General features: G+C 39.8%; 1 protein-coding gene and 1 long non-coding RNA gene across 5 annotated transcripts in view; one reads left to right on the top strand and one right to left on the bottom strand.

Annotated features, from left to right (window-relative positions):
• The window catches only part of OSBP2 (oxysterol binding protein 2), a 164,706-nt gene extending 153,946 nt beyond the window's left edge, over positions 1-10,760 (top strand). For 2 of the 4 annotated variants that reach the window (XM_019795657.2, XM_019795658.2), the window contains exons 13-14: positions 7,337-7,563; positions 7,795-10,758. In XM_019795657.2, coding sequence (XP_019651216.2) covers positions 7,337-7,563; positions 7,795-7,940 — 373 coding nt within the window. In that variant the 3' untranslated portion in view covers positions 7,941-10,758. Of the gene's footprint in view, positions 1-7,336; positions 7,564-7,794 lie in introns of all 4 variants that reach the window. The other 2 variants (XM_034638743.1, XM_019795656.2) reach the window with 2 other exon arrangements.
• On the bottom strand, positions 3,902-18,644 carry LOC109489048. The gene is made up of 3 exons (XR_002141973.2): positions 18,582-18,644; positions 5,576-5,756; positions 3,902-5,210 (listed from the first exon to the last, which is right to left on the bottom strand). It is a non-coding gene; the product is annotated as an uncharacterized LOC109489048 (long non-coding RNA).
• Between the last annotated feature and the right edge of the window lie 580 nt (positions 18,645-19,224).

Genomic DNA, 19,224 nt, shown 5'->3' with positions numbered 1-19,224 from the left:
GAAGATCCCGAGGGCAGCCGTGAGCACGTCAGGTTTGAGAGCAGGGTCTAGGCTACGTCTAGTCAGAGACTACAAGGAAAGAGACCGTATCTGAAGAGCAAACAGGGAATCTTCCATTCCAAATCTATACAGTGGGACTGTTGAAACTAAATCAAAGAGAAAATATTAAGCAGCCAGTTATGAAAAAGGCATGTCTTTCTGAGGAATAGCAGACTGAGAGCGGTCTCTTCCTCAGCAAAAATGGAAGCCTGAAGTCGGCCAAATGAGATCTTCCATGTGCATAAAGACTCACTTCCAGCTGGTAATTATACACCCAGTGAGAACACGTTTACAGAGTGTTGAACTATTTTATTTTCAGACTAATAACTCATTTTGCCACCAGCAGACCCACATTAAAGGATATACCTCCTATGGAAGGAAAGTGATCCCAGATGGAAGATCTGAGATGAATGAACGAAGAACAAAAACTATGTGAACCTAAGTGAACAGTAAATAAACAAGAATAGTGATGTCTTGCAGGTTTTAGAATCTAAACATAAAATACAACTGTGTGATCATATAAGTCAGGGATAAACGGAAGGAAACTTCTCAAAGGCCTTTGTGCTACCCAAGAAGAAGGTCAAGATGTATGTTAACTTTTGGCTGTGTGAAGTCTGCATACTTCCTAGAACCACTAAAAAATGTTTAATTGGAATCCCAGAAGGAAAAGAAAGAAATAAAAATGGGAAGGAGATAGAAATAGTTAAACAATGGAGATAAATTTCCCAGAATAAAAAAAAAGAGATGGGAGACCTTGGGTTGAAGGGTCTGTAGAGTTCCAGAGACAAGAGATAAAGAAAAGCTTTCACCTAGACCACACTATAGTGAAAATAAAAATGCCAAGGAGAAAATTCTAGTAGCTTCCAGAGAAGGGTATAAGAAGATTACAGTGAAAGATAAAGAATCAGATTGACAATCAGAAAGATTGACATCTTTCAATAGCCAATGTTTGGAGTAATATTTTCAAGGTAATGAGGAAAGCAAAATTAGAAGATTAAGATTTTTATCCAACCAGGCTATCATTTAATAATGACAACAACAACAACAATAAAATGTCAGACAAATAGCCTCAGAAGGTTTGCCACACAAAACCCACAATGAGGGGCGCCTGGGTGGCGCAGTCGTTAAGCATCTGCCTTTGGCTCAGGGCGTGATCCTGGCGTTATGGGATCGAGTCCCACATCAGGTTCCTCTGCTATGAGCCTGCTTCTTCCTCTCCCACTCCCCCTGCTTCTGTTCCCTCTCTCGCTGGCTGTCTCTATCTCTTCAAATAAATAAAAAATAAAATCTTTAAAAAAAAAACCCACAATGAAAACGGTATTAGACATAGTAGTTTATTTATTTTTATTTATTTATTTATTTTAGAGAGAAAGGGAGAAAGACAGTGTGCGAGAGAGCGAGCGGGGGGGTGGGGGAGGGGAGGGGGAGAGACAACCTTAACCAGGCTTCACACACCCAGTGCTTAGCCGACATGGGGCTCCATCTTACGACCCCAAGATCATGTGAGATCATGACCTGAGCTGAAATCAAGAGTTGGATGCTCAAACAAGCCACCCAGGCGCCCCTAGCACTTTAAAAGGGGGAGGAAAAAAAAAATCCAGAAGTTGCTGCAAAAGTCATATGAAGTAAAAGTTGTGTTTTTTTTTAAACAATTACTAAGACCAAAGTAAAAGAGAAAATATTCCCATAATAATGTAGAATTTAAGATGTAGATAATGTTAACATGTTAGGATCTGAAGAGAGTGGAAAAGGACACCAAGGGATGTGAAGGATTGCTAAGGTCTTATTAGAAGGAAGAGACAAATATGTTAAAATAGTAAGAAAAGACTAAAAAGAAAAAGGACAAATAAAAACAGTAAATCAACACAGTAGGAATAGGCCCAAGCATAACAAAAAAAAAGTAGATGAAACTCACCAGTCAAAAAGCAAAATACTGACTGGATTTTTTTAAAAATCCAGATATAGGGGCACCTGGGTGGCTCAGTCATTAAGCATCTGCCTTAGGCTCAGGGCGTGATCCCAGAGTCCTGGGATCGAGCCCCATATCAGGCTCCTCTGCTGGGAGCCTGCTTCTTCCTCTCACATTCCTCCTGCCTGTGTTCCCTCTCTCGCTGGCTGTCTCTTCTCTGTCAAATAAATAAATAAAATATTTTTAAAAAATAAAAAATAAAAATAAATAAAAATAAAAATCCAGATATATGCACCTTCTAAGAGATGTCAAAAAACAAAGACATGCAGAGACTGAAAGTAAAAGACATATCATGGGAATACAAACTGAAAATGCTACAATAGCTATATTAATATCAGATAAAATAGACCTTAAGACAAAAGCATTATTAGGGATGGAAGAGTTGCTACATGGTAAAAATCTGAGTTCTTCAAGAAGATATGAGTTTCACTATGCATGTAATGAAACAACCTCAAAAATATACAAAGCATATATCGATAGTAAAGGGAGAAACTGATAAATCCATCACCATGGTGAGAGATTGAGAGACTTCAATATCCCCTCTCACTTGCTGATCAGTCAAATGCGGGGTGGGGGGAGAGGATCAACAAGGATCTGAGGAGATCAGAACCACACAGGATATCCACATACTTGCAGTTGCAACTATCAGAGAATGTACCTTTTACCCAGTAGACATGGAATGTATGCAAAGATCTGAACCCAGAGACTTAACAAATTTAAAGGGTAGTGTATAGACCACATCTATGATAAGACAATTAAGTCAGAAGTTATGAACAAGATGACAAAAAAATCCCCACGTTTGGAAAAAATTGCTAAGTTGCTAAATAACTCATGGGTAAAATAATAAATTAGAATGGCAATTTTAAAATACATAAAATTGGAGCACCTGGGTGGCTCAGTCAGTTAAGCGTCTGCCTTTGGCTCAGGTCATGATCCCAAGGTCCTGGGATTTAGCCTCTCATCTGGCTCCCTGATCAGCGGGGCCTGCTTCTCCCTCAACCCCCCTCCCCTTGTTCTCTCTCTCTCTCAAATAAATAAAATCTTAAAATAAAATAAAATACCTAAAATTGAATGAGAATGGATGTAACAAAGACATTCTTTAAAGGAAATGGATTGCCTTAAACAGGCACATAAATAAGCTCATTCATTTTGAGACTATTTTCTGAGTTTCTAATCTAAGACATTAGAGAAAGGTCAACATATAAACCAGAAGAAAAAAAAATACTGACTTTAAAAATAAGAGCAGAGATTAGTAAAATAGAAAAAAGTAAAATAGAGAAGTTTAAAAAGCCGAAACTTGATTCTTTGAGGAAAAAAAAAAAAACCAACAGAAAACTACTGGCAAGACTTATCAAGAGAGAATAGAAATAGAAATAAATATTATTAATGAAGAGTTTAGTATGACATACAAAGTACTAAGAGAATTAAAATTCAGATGAGAAGGACAAATTCTTAGAAAAATATAACAAGAACTGAGTCTAAAAGAAATGAAAAGCATGACTAGTCCTATAATCAAAGAAACTGAAGAAGTAGTTTAAAAATTCCCAAAAGGAAAACACAAAGCCCAGATAATTTTGTAGGTGAATTCTACCAAATTTTCAAGAAATATATTATAGAATGGTACATAAAATCTTCCAGACCAAAGGAAAAGAAGAAATGCTCTCCTTTCCTGTACGTGAGGCCAGGATAACCCTGATACCAAACCAAGCTAAAAGAGTCATAGGCAAATTAAAGTTCTGCCCTATTTCACTCATAAGCAAAATTCCAAACCAAGACATCAGAAAATCCAACAGCCTTTAAAAAAAGAAAACATTCACCAATCCTGTTGCATTTATCATGGGCATGCAAAGATGATTTTATATTAGAAAATTCACAAATTAATCACATTAATAAATCTGAGTAGATTCAGAAAAAGCATTTTAGGTGTTTTAGTATAAGGGTAATATGCAAAAGTCAGTTGCATTTCTACACACTAAAAGAAAACAACTAGAAAATACAATTTAAGAGAAAACAATTATCCTATCAGAGAACGTTAAGGACCTTGTAATAAATCTTATATTCAAGACCGCTAGAGAGAAAATTATAAAACTTTACTGAGATAGTAAAGAAGAGCTAAATCAATGGAGAAAGGCATAATGTTCATATATAGAAAGATTGAGTATTACAAAGATGTTATGATCTAAAGAGGTCAAACAAAATCCCAATAGTGATTTTCATTGCTTGCTATAATGATTTTTAAATTTATACTGAAGAATAAAGGGCCAGAATATTTCTGAAGAACAACAGAAAAATAAGGACTAGCCCTACTAGATATTAGGACTTATTTTGAAGCTGCTATAGAACAGTGAGCCTGGAAACAGACCCATGGATGTATATATCTTTGGTATATAACAAAGGTGACATGAGATCATGTGGAAAGATGGCGCTGTTCACCAAAAGGATTTGGGGAAATGGTTAGCCATATGGAAAAAGATTAACTAAATCTCTCCTTTACATTAGAACAGAAATTGACTACAGGTAGAGGTCTTAGGAAAAGTATTAAGCTTTATTTGCTGTGAAACAGTAAGTTAAACTCTAAGGAGAAAATACTGATGAGTATCATTTAGACCTTAAGGAAATAGACCTTAAACAAGACACAGAACAGCACTGATGCACGCAACTATATTAAAATATTTTTTTCATTAAAGGAAGTTTCGCTTGTTAAGAGACAATTTAAAGAAAGTGAAAAGACAATATATAAACTTGCAGAAGGTAATCACAATACTTAATAGCCAACAGATCAGTATTGAGAATTTGGCCACAATTAAAAATAACTAAAAAAAAAAAAATCAAGAACACCTCACCCGTGAATAAAGCAAACACAGTCCAGCAGAAAAAGTGCAAGAGTCACGAGCAAGATTTTCACATGAGAACAAATACATATGACCAGTCATCATATGAAAATGATCAACATCATTGGTAATCAGGGAAATGCAAATCAAAACCACAGTGAGACCATTTTGCCTTCATTTAATTAAGAAGAAAATGAAAAAGTCTGATAGTATCAAGTGTTGCAGAAGATGTCGATCCACAGTATCTCTCATGTGGGGATGCGAATTGGTGCCGCCATGTTGAAAAGCAGGCTGGCCTTACCTCCTAAAGAAGAATGTCACAGACTCCGTAGCCCAGCAGTTCCACTTCTAGGCATATACTCGAGAAATGCCTGCAAATGTACAATGGGAAACAATGAGATTACTCCAAAGCAAAAACTTGTAAACAACCCAGATTTACTGAACGAATAACTGTGGTATTATTCACAGGAGGGAATATTACACAGTAGTTGAAACTAATGAACCACAGAAACACACAACAATATAAATTTTAGTAGTATAATATTAAGAAAAAAAAAGCAAGTCCCAGAAGGTTACATACATCATGATTCTTTTTATACAGTTAAAAACAAATATGTAAATATGTGTGTAGGAATACACACACACATGCACATTTAAGAGTATTTAAAGATGCAATAAAATTAGATTAAAAGGTAAGCAAGGGACTGATGAACCCAGGAATCTTGCTAACAGCTACCTGAAAAGGCGATGGATTGGTGAGTTTTCCATATGGTTAGATATAGGTTTTGTCAGGATTCTCCCTTTTGTTTAGAGGTTCTTCTGGTGGTTAAGTTGCATTAATACAAGCAGGCCGTGCAAGGACCAATAAAAAGAGGGTGTCGTGTAGCAAGTATCATGACTAATCCAAAGCTGGGCACCTGAGGTCCAAAAAAGGAGAACAGAAAGAAAAAAGCAAAGTAAGATAGATTTAAATCCAACTATCAGTAATTACATTAATTACTCCCATTACAGGTATAAGATTTCATATAAGTTTTAAAAATGCACTATATGTGGTTTACAAGAGCTACGTCTAAGTAAGAAAGTAAAGAAAGATTAGAATAACAGGATGAAAAAAGATTTGTCCACAGAAATAACAAACAAAAGCTGCTGTAGCTATATTAATGTCACAAAACAGACTTTAAAACAAAAGGTAAGATGGGAGGTAAGAGGGACATAATGATAAAGGTTCAATTCACTAAGATGAGTTTTAAATTTGAACGTATCCTGTACCTAAAAAAACAGAGCCTCAAAATATTTACCACAAAAGCTGGTAGAAATACAAGGAGAAATGGATTAATTTACAACCAAAGTAAGACATTTTAACAACACTCTTAGTAATAGCTAGAAACAGGAGAAAGGAAAAAAAAAAGTTTGAATCATAGAATCTACTGGACAATTAGAGAACACTGCACTGAACAACTGCAGGAAACACATTCTCTTCAGGCACACATGGAACAGCTGCAAAACTGACCATATACTGGGTCTTTCAGTAAATTTCAAAGGACTGAGATTATGCCAATATACTATCTGTCTCCAAAGCAATTATGCTAGAAATAAAGATGACTAGGAAAAAATCCCCAGATGTTTATAAATTCAAGAAACATACTTCCAACTGATCCACAGATCAAAGAAGATACAGTGGACATCAGAAAATATAACAGCATAAAGGGGCTCCTGGGTGGCTCAGTGCCTTAAGAGTCTGACTCTTGATTTCAGCTCATGTCATGATCTCGCCTGAAGTCAAGCCCTCCTCCAATCCACCTCATGCTTAGTGTGGAGTCTGCCTGTCCCCCCCCCCCCCCCCGCTTGCTTGCTCTCTCTCAAATAAATAAATAAGCTTAAAGAAAATGTAACTGCATGATAATTATAGTAATACATATAAAAGCTGTGAGATTCAGCTAATGCAGTACTTGGAGGGCAATGCCTAACCTAAAACGCACATACTAGAAAAGAAGAAAAGCTGCAAAATCATGGGCTTAGCAACCATTTCATGAAGTTAGAAAAAGAACAGCAAAATAAACCCCAACAAAGCAGGAGAATATGAAAGTAAACTCAGTAAAGCAGAAAAACCTAAAATAGGATCAACAAAGTTTCATCTTCAACCAATGAAGAGAGTGTACAAGCCTCCACCCTGACTGTTCAGAATGGGGGAAGGCACATATAACCCACATCACAGAGGTGAAGAGAGGACATTGCCAGGTCCTAGTCGTTAGAGCAGTAGTAACAAGATTATGAAACAACTTCACGCTGATCTAGCTGAAAAACTGGTGGAAACCGGCAAATTCCCAGAGAAGTAGAATGTAGCAAAACAGGTGCAGGTCGGTGGAGCGAGAGTGCAAGGTGCGGGTAGGAAAAGGGCAGGAGCCGGCAGGGCAGGAGCAGCTGGCTGAGCGAGTTCTGGGGGTGGCCACGTGGCCCGGGGGCCCTGCGGGGCAGCTCACGCCCCCTGCCGCTGCAGGGAGAACGCTGAGAACATGTACTACTTCTCGGAGCTGGCCCTGACCCTCAATGAGCACGAGGAGGGCGTGGCGCCCACGGACAGCCGCCTGCGGCCGGACCAGCTTCTGATGGAGAAGGGGCACTGGGACGAGGCCAACACGGAGAAGCAGCGGCTGGAGGAGAAGCAGCGCCTGTCGCGGCGCCGGCGTCTGGAGGCCTGCTCGCGGGGCTGTGGCACAGAGGAAGGTGAGGCTGGGCAGGGAGGCAAGGAGAGAGGGTGCCCTGGGGATGGGGAGCGGGTTCCCAGAAGGAAGGGATGCCCCGGGGGCGGGAATGGAGAGGGGAGGAAGGGGTACCCCTGGGACAGGGAGGGTGGAAGGAAGCTGTGTCCTAGGCGTGGGGAATGGGGGAACCAGGTAAGGGGGCGGGGCTGGGAAGAGGCCACCGTCCACTCGCCTGCCCACTGTGCCTGCCCAGCAGAGAAGGAGGCCGATGTGTACATGCCGCTGTGGTTCGAGAAGAGGCTGGACCCACTGACCGGGGAGACGGCCTGCATGTACAAGGGCGGCTACTGGGAGGCCAAGGAGAGGCAGGACTGGCACATGTGTCCCAACATCTTCTGAGCGCCACCCCTCCTGCAAATACAGGCGGCTGCACAGCCTGGTCCACCTCTTCTTTAACACACTCAATTTAGTACTCAACGGCCCTTCCCCTCACCTCCTCTCCCCGCCCCCCCCTTTTTTTTAAACACTTTTTTGGGGCTCTCACCTTGGAAGGAGGAAGTGCTGACCTGTATTCTCTTCAGCTCCCAGGTGCCCCGGGTCACCCGAGCCCTTTCATCATGGACTTGGGTCCCACTGGGACCCCAGCTCCCAGTTACCACCACTCAGGCAGGCTAGCCCAGGCCCTGGACTGCCCCAGTCACCAGCCCCACCAGGGAGGCACTGGCCCCTCCTGAGGAGCCACTTTGAACTTTTTTAGAAAAAAACTATCTCCATTTCTTTCCAGCCAAGAGGTTTAGTAAATATTTTTAGTACAGCACTTAGCAGACAACTTTCTAAGTGTGCTTTCTTGCCATAAACGTGTATTGGCAAGAGCCCCTTTTTAAGACATCGGGAAGCCAGACCCCTTTGAGCAGGGAGCATTTTGTCGCTCAACATAGCAGGGCCACATTTGTTTTGGAGCTGCGCAGTCATCCTGAGCACAGGATTCCACGGGAAGTGGAGGGGCCACCTGGCCCAGGAGAGCACAAGTCAGTTGTCTCTGGAGCTACAGCCGCACCCACTGTGGGGAAGGGGGCACCAAGTGGCCCCCATGTAGATTTGAGGGCAACAGCCCCTTGCCTACCTTTGGCCATGCTGGGGAGCAGGGCCTGCAGGTGCTCCCCACCCCAGAACCAGGCCCCAAATCAGCAATAAGAACAAACACTCGGCTCAGCCTGGGCTGGTGCCCCCAGGCACCAGAGACCCAGTGTCCCACCTAGGCCTCAGGCACCTCCGGGGTGCCCATCTCCACACCCCCTGAACTCTTTATTTGCCTGATTTATATATATATATGATATATAAATATATAAAAATAGCTATTTTGCTTAAATTTCTATGGTATGTGGAAGTTAAAAAATGATGAAGACAGGGCACTTCTGTCTGAGTTTAGCCCTCCTGTCAGCTGTGCCCCACCCTCTCCTCGGACCCCCTTCCAAAGGCTTCTGCCAATGGTGGGGGGACTGGGCCACCGTGGCCACTAGCCCGGCCCCTCAGAACCCCCACTCCAACCCCTCCCACTTAAGTTTGGCCCACTTAGGTGGCCTCTTCATCGCAGGGTTTTTTTCTGTATACTCCAGGACTGGTTTTGTTTTTATAAAAAAAACAAAAGTGAAAACACCAACGTATGAAATGCCTTAGGGTGCCCACTCGAGAGGCAGGGCAGGCAGGGTGGGCTGGGTAGCCCCAACAGGCCTGCAGCAGAGCTGTGCAATGTACCTCTTCTCAACACTGTTTGTGAGGGAGCACCTTCTGACCGGTAATAAAAACCTTGGATTTGGAGTTTTCCAAGGCCCTATCCCTGAGTGTGTCTGTGACTGGGTGGACCAGGGCTGATGCAGGGCAGGTGATGGTCTATAAGGCAGCATGGGGGTGGAGCCTGGAACGTTCTTCTCCTCTGCACTGAGGATAGCAATGGAAAACTGGTATAAATGGGGAGGAGAAAGTAGGGGGTGGAAGACCTGTTATGACAGGGTCCGGGCCAGGAAGGCTGCAGAGGGCAGAAACAGAACCTAGGGGAGGGCTCACAGCTTTGCCTGGGGCTGTCTGGGGCCAAGCCAAGGCACCCATCCAGCTCTTCTCTTCAGGGAAACCCACCCTGGTGAGTTCCAAGGTTACTCGATAACCATGACCTGGAAGGCTTCTGTTGTCCCAGGTTGCTAAGCAACTCAGATCACTAGCTCCCAGGACTGGTCTAGAGCGTCTTGGTCTGCCCACTATGGGGGGCCTCCCACTGCCAGTGCTTCCAGGTGAGAGGATGGGGTGGGGCAGGGCACCACAAGAGTGTCAGAGCCAGGCTCCAATCACCTGCCCTGAAGCTGGGGAATCCAAGGCTGGCCCTACACAACTCCTTCCTTACCAGGGCCTTGCTTTCCCACCTGTGGGGAGGCAGGCACTGATTTGTCCTGCAGCTCTCACTGGCTAGAAGGTGCAAGGCAGGTGGGGCAACCCCAGCATAAACCTAACCCCCCCAGGGGGAGGGGGCAGTAGAAGGGGGTCTGCCAAGGGAGATGATGGGCTACATGGGCGAAGCCCAGAGGTGACAAAAGCCAGTCCACTGAGACAAAGTGAGGGAAGAGCCTGGAGTGGAGCCAGTCAGAGCTCAAACAGGGAGTGATACCAGGTTGACGTTCTAGAACCCACTCTAACCAGATCACAGAAGATCAGCCTACACTCAGTATCACTGAGTAGAAAAGGTCATAGAAAAAAAAGATTCTGCTACATAGGCCATAAGAGGCCTCAAAGTACATCTGACAAAAAGATGCAAAAGACCTTTACAAATACAACTTTAAAATTTTACTGAATGATAAAGAAGACCTGAGTTAAAAGAAAAAACACCATCTTCACAGATGGCCAGCTCAGTTATGTGGGTTCTTCCCAAATCTACAAATCCAACATGATCCAAATCAAAATCCTAGGAATATTTTTTAAACACTTAACAAGTGCAAGTTCCCTTATCCCCAGGGCTGGGGCTCAGCATGAAGTGGGTAAAGTACACCAGATAGAAAAATGTCAAAGTGTAGCACAGAGACACCGCCAATGCAGTTCTTATTCTTATGAAGCTGGCAACATAACTTCAACAACAAAATCTGGTAAAGACAGCACAGAAAATATGAGAAATATGTATTTCAACCTCACTTTATAAGAAGAGAATTTGAGGGGTGCCTGGGTGGCTCAGTTGGTTAAGCTTTTGACTTCAGCCCAGGTCATGATCTCAGGGTTCTAGGACTGAGCCCCATGTTGGACTCCCCAGTGGGGAGTCTGCTTGTCCCTCTCTCTTTGCCCCTCCCCTGCTCATTCTCTTAAATAAAATCTTTAAAAAAATAGAATTTTGGGGGCACCTGGGTGGCTCAGTTGGTTAAGTGTCTGCCTTTGGCTCAGGTCTTGATCCCAGGGTCCTGGGATTGAGCCCCACATCAGGCTCCCTGCTCAGCGGGGAGCCTGCTTCTCCCTCTGCCCGCTGCTGCTTGTGTGTGTGCACACACTCTCTCAAATAAATCTTTAAAAATATTAGAATTTTCAAAAATCCAAATAGAATCCAGCCACATACCAGAGACTGATATCTCACATTGGTAAACCCATGCCCAAGTTAGGTTTACCAGAGAAATGCAAGAATAGGTCAGTTTTGGGAAGCTTTTCATTATAAATCATTCATTATATCAACCACCCTTGCGTAAAACTAGGCATGCTAGATAAAATTTTACAACATATTAAAGCATCCATGAGTTGGAAAGAATATAAGGGATACTTGGGCCAAATATTGAGTGTAGAAACATGGAAAAGTTAAGAAGAGTCTGAAATCTGCTTTTCTCTCATAGCCACTTATTGTACCAATGAACTTAAGTTTTCACCACCTCAAATGACCCTTCCAACGTAGGATATTTAATAGGAGATGTTCACCATAAAGCTGGACTCCCAAAGGTCTACACCTTTGATATAATGAATCCAAAATCAAATACAGGAAAATTGTTTGTCTTAAAGATTAGTCCTAAGCAGAGCATAAAAGAATCACCTGAGAATTTGTGATCGGGAGCAGACGCTCAATTGGTTTGGTTTAATAGCTAAATACATACTACCTGGATTGTCCAATAAAACCTTTGGCAGAGAATATAACATGGTCTCAAATTGGCAATGTCCCCAGTAACATGAGAAAAGCAAAGAAATTAAGGGGAGGCTCTCCCCTTAATTCCAGGCCTTATGGAATCCCAGATGTGAAGTTGCAAGGAAAATGAATAGCTTACAGTGTGATATCTCTAAACACACAAGGAAACACAATACACAAGCTGGTCCATGAGTATAGGCCAACAGAAATAACAGCAGAATCAGACACAAAACTCCTCCATATAGTGAAATTATCAGACACAGAATATAAAATAAGCATGTGTAATATATTTCTAGAAATAGAAGATTTCTAGAATTTTCATTCCTGAAAACGAGTGAACAGTATTTAAAAAAACTAAAGAATTTCCAGAAATTGGAAAAAAGTCACTAAAAATAATAAATTTATAACCTCATACTACTGAAGAGCGTAATAGTGACATAGAAGTAAGATCTGAAGAAAGTATCCAGAATACAACACAAAGATGTGAAAACTATGAAAGAAGAGACATGAAAAATAAAGTGAGAAGGTCCCATATGTGTCTAAGTGAAATGGAGCATAACTTTTTTTTTAAGATTTTATTTATTTGTCAGAGAGAGAGCACACAAGCAGGGGAAGCAGCAGGCAGAGGGAGGAGCAGGATCCCCAGTGAGCAAGGAGCCTGATGAGGACTCAATCCCAGGACCCTGGGATCATGACCTGAGCCGAAGGCAGACACTTAACCGACTGAGCCACCCAGGCATCCTGGAGCAGAACTCTTTAAAGAGTTAATGATTTAAAAATTTCCAAGAAATCATGAGAAAGACCAATATACAGAGTCAATCTCCACAAATTGTAGTCGAGAAAATAAAAAGACATCCACAGCAAAATAAAATATGGTGAAATTGCAAGACTCTTAAAACTTAAAAGCAGCCAGATTAGGGGTGGGTGGTGGGAATTACCTTCAAAGGTAAGACTGAGAGTTGACCTCCTAAGAAAGAAGAAAAAAGTGATTAGAGGAGAAAATGTTAGTATTCCCAGGGAAAATATCTTTCAGATCCAAAGGAAAATAAAGGTATGAATAAAAACTTACTAAAACATTATTAAGAGTCTTGTGGAGTCTGACTTTGTTGGGTTAAGTATAAGGTAAAACACACAGAGTAATCACTAAAGGAAGAAGAATAACAGATTTCCAAAACAAGGGAAAACATTGTGTGTGGCGGGGTAGGGGGCAAATTTCAGTCAATCTAAAAGAAGGCAAGAAAGAGGAAAAAGGAATGCAGATAAAGTGTGGAATAAAAATTACAAAATAAGACAGAAATAAGTCAGTAATGCATCAATAATACACAAAGTTTAAGTAAGTTAAATCTTTGGGTAAGAATAAGAAATATCAAATAAAAAAATCTTGCTAAATGCTGTTTACAAGAATATACTGAAAACATAAATATACAGACAAGATAGACTTTACGGCAAATATGTATTTCTATATGTCAACTCCTACAAATAAAAAGGTCACTTTATAATGATATAAAATTCACAAAGTTCTAAAACTCCTATGCACCTAATAACATCTCAAAATAAAGTAAAATGGACACAATCAAAAGGAGAAATGGAAAAATCCACAATCATAATGGAAGATTTTAAACTCTCCCTTAGTGAGAGCTCAGAGAAGCAAAAAATATCAGCAAGGTTTCCAACAACACAATTAACAAAATTGATGTAACGTGCACATAACTGCAGAATATATATTTTTGAAATGTACATGGAACATTTTTTATTTTTATTTTTTTTTAAGATTTTATTTATTTATTCGACAGAGATAGAGACAGCCAGAGAGAGAGGGAACACAAGCAGGGGGAGTGGGAGAGGAAGAAGCAGGCTCACAGCGGAGGAGCCTGATGTGGGGCTCGATCCCACAACGACGGGATCACGCCCTGAGCCAAAGGCAGATGCTTAACCGCTGTGCCACCCAGGCGCCCTGTGAAATGTACATGGAACATTTTTTAATATTAACCACATATTTGGGCCAGTCATAACGCCTCAGCAAATTTCAAAAGACTAACATACAGACCACATTCTCAGACTAAAAAGAATACAGTTTAAAATAAGTAACAAAAAGGCAATTAGAAAAAAAAATTCTTAAACATTAAGAAATACTTTTAAAAAACTGATGGATCAGAGAAGAAAACAACAGAAATTATAAAATACAGTTAAAATTAAAATGTTAAATATCAAAAGTTATAGAATAAAGGTAAAGCGGTACTTAGAGAAAAATTTATAGCATTAAAAGCTCGTGTTGTAAAAGAAGACTAAAAAATAATGAGCTAACCATCCAATTTGAGTAAGAAAATGCACACTAAGACAAACTCAAAGAAAGGAAATAAAGATCAGAAATTAATCAAAGAGAAAACATAATAGGATGATAAAATCTAAGGTTGACTCTTTGAAAACCTAAAATTGACAACACTGATAAGGATTACAGAGAAAGTGAAGGAAGGAGAAAGGAAATAGATGAACCTAGAAAACAATATTTGAAATAAAAAGACATACATGCTACAGATATTGTCAAATAAGGATATCATGAACAACTTTGTAACAATAATTTTGAAAACTGAGATAAAGTTCTAGAAAAATATAACTTAAAACTGACTCAAAAATTAGAAAATTCTGAGTAGTAGTATAACCATCTTTAAAAATCAGTTTAAAAACTCCCCTCATGGGTGCCTGGGTGGCTCAGTCAGTTAAGTGTCTGCCTTCAGCTCAGGTCATGATCCGAGTCCCACATCAGGCTCCTGCTCATCAGGGAATCTGCTTCTCCCTCTGCCTCTCCCCCTGCTTGTGCTCATGAACTGTCTCTCTCTCTCAAATAAGTAAATAATTTTAAAAAAAATTTTAAATAAAAACTCCCCTCACACATATACACACAAAACTCTAGACGTAGCTGATCAAGGAATAATCAGCCTTACAGAAACCATCCCTAGAGTAGAGGAAATTGTCCCCAGCTCATTTCTTGAGGCTAGTATAATCTGGTCACCAAAACCTAACAAGGACAGAAGAGGGGAAAATTACACACTAGTGTAATTTGGTGTAACTCAAAACAAAATATTAACAAGTCTAGAAATACAGAAAACATAATCATTATTACAGAAATGCAAGGTTAGTTTACCCTAAGAAAAACTAAGGAGTGTAATTCACCACATTAACAAAATAAAGAACACTATGTGGTCATCTCAATGGATATAGAAAACACTTTAGATAGAATTCAACATGCATCCATGATATTTAAAAGGAAAAAAAATGTTTAAAATAGGAATGAAAACTTCCTTAATCTGTTGAATGGTATCTGAAGAAGAAGGAAGAAGGAAGAAGAAGAGAAAAAAGCTGCTTTTACCCTTTACAGTCAATATTGTACTGGCAGCCCTAGCCAATGCAATAAGGCAAGAAAAATATATGAACTATTGGAATGGCAAAATTATCATTGCTCACAGATGATATGTAATAGAAAACTCAAAAGAATCTAAAGATAAATTAGAATAACAAGAAAATCAATTACATCCTTATATATTAGCAACAAACTGCCAGAAAATGAAGTTTTTAAAGTATCATTTACAACATCATCAAAAACCATCAGGTACCTATGATTCATCTAATCAAGAAAATATAAGATCTCTAAAGGGAAAATTATAATACTTTCTTGAGAGACACTAAAGAAAGATCTAAATTAATGGATGGTTATCCTATCTTCATGGCTTGGAAGACTTAAACATATCAGTTTTTCTCAAATTGATGACATAGAATCAATTCCAATGAAACCTGTACAGGTTTTCTCTTGGAGCTTGATTAAATGAATCTAAAATTTATATGGAAATGCAGGGGCACCTGGGGGGCTCAGCCATTAAGCGTCTGCCTTCAGCTCAGGTCATGATCCCAGGGTCCTGGGATCGAGCCCCACATCGGGCTCCCTGCTCAATGGGAAGCCTGCTTCTCCCTCTCACACTCCCCTTGCTTGTGTTCCCTCTCTCACTGTCTCTCTCTGTCAAATAAATAAAATCTTTTTAAAAAAATAAATAAAATTTATATGGAAATGCAAAGGACCAAAAATAGTCAACACACTCTTGAAGCATAAAAAGTGGTTAAACTGGCGCTACTAGATATAAAAACTTACTGTAAAATGATAACAATTAAATCACTGTGGTACTGGCATAGAGAAAGAGAAAACAGACAAATGTAACTGAATAAAAATCCAGAAACAGATTTACACATATATGAACATTTGATATATAAGAGAGGTAGCACTGCAAATTAATGGAGAATGGTAAGACTTTTCATTAAAGGGTGTGGGGACAATCAGGAAGAAGTAAGGAATTGGAACTCTACCTCATACCATACACAAAAGTCAATTCCAGGTGGATTAAAGATTTATATGTGAAAGACACTATAAAAGCCCTATAAGATAACATAAAATAGTATCTTTATGACTTCATGATAGGGAAGAATTTCTTGAAAAAAGCTACAAGAAATTCAAACAATAAAAAAGATTGGTAAATTAGTCTACACTAAAATTAAGACCTTCTACTCATCAAGACTGTATAGAAAGCATTTTTTAAAAGGACGCCAAAAAGTGGAAGAAATCTGCAACACAGATAACTTATAAAAAAACTTGTATCCAGAATATACAAAAATACAAATCAATAAAAAGAAGATAAAAGAACAGAAAAAAATGGTCACAAGTCTTGAACAAACACCTTATCAAAGAAGAAATCCAAATGGTCAATAGACAAGAAAAGGTGCTCACCCACATGAGAAATCAGGGAAATGCATATTAAACCACAATGATAAAAATAAATAAAAGACAATGACCTACCACTATACACCCATCAGACTGGCAAAAAATTTAAGTCTAGAAATATCAAGTGTAGGTGAGGAAGTACAGAAATTAACAACTTAGTGCCAGTGAGCATGTAAACATATACAAGTGCTTCTGAAAATAATCTGATGTTACCTAGTATGGTTGAAAGGGGTATGACTTATATGATTCAGCAAGTCTACTCCAAAGTTGATGCATGTAACAGAGTACATAAATGAGAATGTCCACAGCTGTATTGTAATAGCAAAAAAACTAGAAACAACCCAAATGCCAGTTACAGAGACATGGATAAAAAATCCTATGTTCCATTGTAGGGGTGATTCATTTTTCATTACTGTACGATATTCAGCAGTGATAGAATAGTATATGGTAGTGAAGATTAATAAATTACAGCTACATCTAACAACATCGATGAATTTCTGAAGCAATATTGAAAAGAAATAGGAAGTTGCAAAATAGTAAATGTTATGTCTACTCAAGTTCAAAAACAGGCAAAACAAAACAATTATTTAGGAATGGAAACTGAGGTGGCAAAAGTTTTTAAAAGAGCAAAAACAAATATGCACACCAAATGCAAGATGGTGGTTACTGTTGGGCAAGGAGGAAAGGGGAGAGGACCCAGGAAAGGCACACAGATTTATAAGGTAAGAATAATGCTTTTTTTAAAAACAAGATGATAAGTGTACACTGCATATTCTTACCATACAAATATTTTATAAATACAGTATTCTTTTGTAGAGACACAATGTCTAATAAAAATAATTGTTAAAACAGCAGCTTAAAGGAAAAAAACCCATGGTTTGATAGTCAGGGTTGTGTGCCTGACAATTGTGTGCCCCCCTCCCTGACATACATTTCAGTCTATCTAACTAGTGCCCCCTGGTGCTCCACTCAGGTAAGACTGGCAGCCATGGCTCCATCCCTGAAGCCCCAAGTTTAAACAAGATGGAAACTCTTTCCACACTTTAAAGGCCACTCACCAAAACCAACAGCTAATATTCTGCTCAGCTCTAATGTGTGGATTTCCAACCCATCACAAACAAGGCCCAGATAATTATTCAACATTGTTTCATAGTTTCTAGCTAAAGCAAAATAGCAGGGCACCTGGGTGGCTTTGTCAGTTAAGCTTCAGACTCTTACTTTGGCTCAGGTCATGATCTCAGAGTGTAAGATCCACGTGGGCTCCACGTGGAGCCTGCTTAAGATTCTCTCTCTCCTCCCTCTGCCCCACCCTACTTGCACTCTCTTTAAAAAAAAAAAAAAGGCATTAAAATATTTTTCAAAAATAAATTACAATGGCAATTAAATTGGAGCATGTCAAATTTGCGCCTTGCATCTATAAACAAGTTTGTTTTTAAAACTACCAGAGTCATAACATAGAAAATAAATTATTTTTAGTGTTTTCTTTTCTCTGTATTAATAATCAGGAACAGAGATGGAAAAAATATTCCATTCACAATACTAACAAAAACCATAACACAGAAATAAATGAGAAAGTTATAGAACTTGTATGAAGAAATTATAAAATCTTACTGTAGGACTAAAAGGAGTCAAACAAATGAAAAACCATTTTGTATCCTCTGGGGAGATTTAAGGTCCTAAAAATATCAACCCTCCCATAACTTACATCTAAATTTAATGCAATTATAATTTAAATCACAATGGAACTTTTTTCTTTGGCAAGGAAGGGAAAAAACTGGATAACATCTTAAATTTCATTTAACAGGGCACCTGGGTGGTTCAGTTGGTGAAGCATCTGCCTTTGGCTCAGGTCATAATCTCAGGGTCCTGGGATGGAGCCCCACACTGGGCTCCCTGCTCAGTGGGGAGTCTGCTTCTCCCTCATGCTCTGCCCCTCCTTTCTGCTCTCTCGCTCGCTCTCTCAAATAAACAAAAATAAAATCTTAAAAAAATAAATCTCACTTAATAGAATAAATTCTAATAGGCTGGAAAAGTATGAAAAAAAAAATCAAACATTGAGGGAAATTGATCATCTAGATGCTCGTGATGCCCAAAATTCTAGTTTCAGCTGGGATCCCGCCCCTCACATCAGAATCACCTGTCCAGGGGCGCCTGGGTGGCTCAGCTGGTTAAGCGTCTGCCTTCGGCTGGGGTCATGATCCCAGAGTTCTGGGCTCCTCAGCAGGGTGTCTGCTTCTCCCTCTCCCTCTGCTGCTCCCCCTGCTTGTTCTCCCTCTATCAAATAAATAAAACATTTAAAACAAACAAACAAAAACAGAATCACCTGTCCAACCGGTAACAGGATGTCTTCACTGACATATCCAAGGGGCATCTCAAGCCCACCAAATAGAATGGAATATAAATAATAACCAAGGTTGTTCACTTAATAAATGGGGCGAACACAGTGAATTTCCATCTGAAAAAAGAATCAAAGCTTGACTCTTGCCTTACCGCTTAAACTAAAATGTATTCCACAGCGAGTGGACACTGAGAATATGTATGTATTTTTAATATTGCAACAAAACGTAAGAGAATGTTTGGGGCAAGGCAATGAAGAGAAGGGGAAAGGTTTTCCTAAGCATGTTAAGAATCCTCAAATCCTAAGCGTTTACCTTTCAAGTAACACCATACACCAAGCTAAGGACAAACCAGTAGAAAATGGGCCAAGGTTTTGACGCACAAGATGCCTTAGGTCCCGGGAGAGGCTGACAGGCTGGCAAGCAGGCCAAACCTTCAAGGAA

This window comes from Ailuropoda melanoleuca, chromosome 12, assembly GCF_002007445.2.
Source record: "Ailuropoda melanoleuca isolate Jingjing chromosome 12, ASM200744v2, whole genome shotgun sequence".
NCBI lineage: Eukaryota > Metazoa > Chordata > Mammalia > Carnivora > Ursidae > Ailuropoda > Ailuropoda melanoleuca.
Note: the sequence above shows the minus strand (reverse complement) of the source record. Positions and strands in the feature narration are given on the sequence as shown.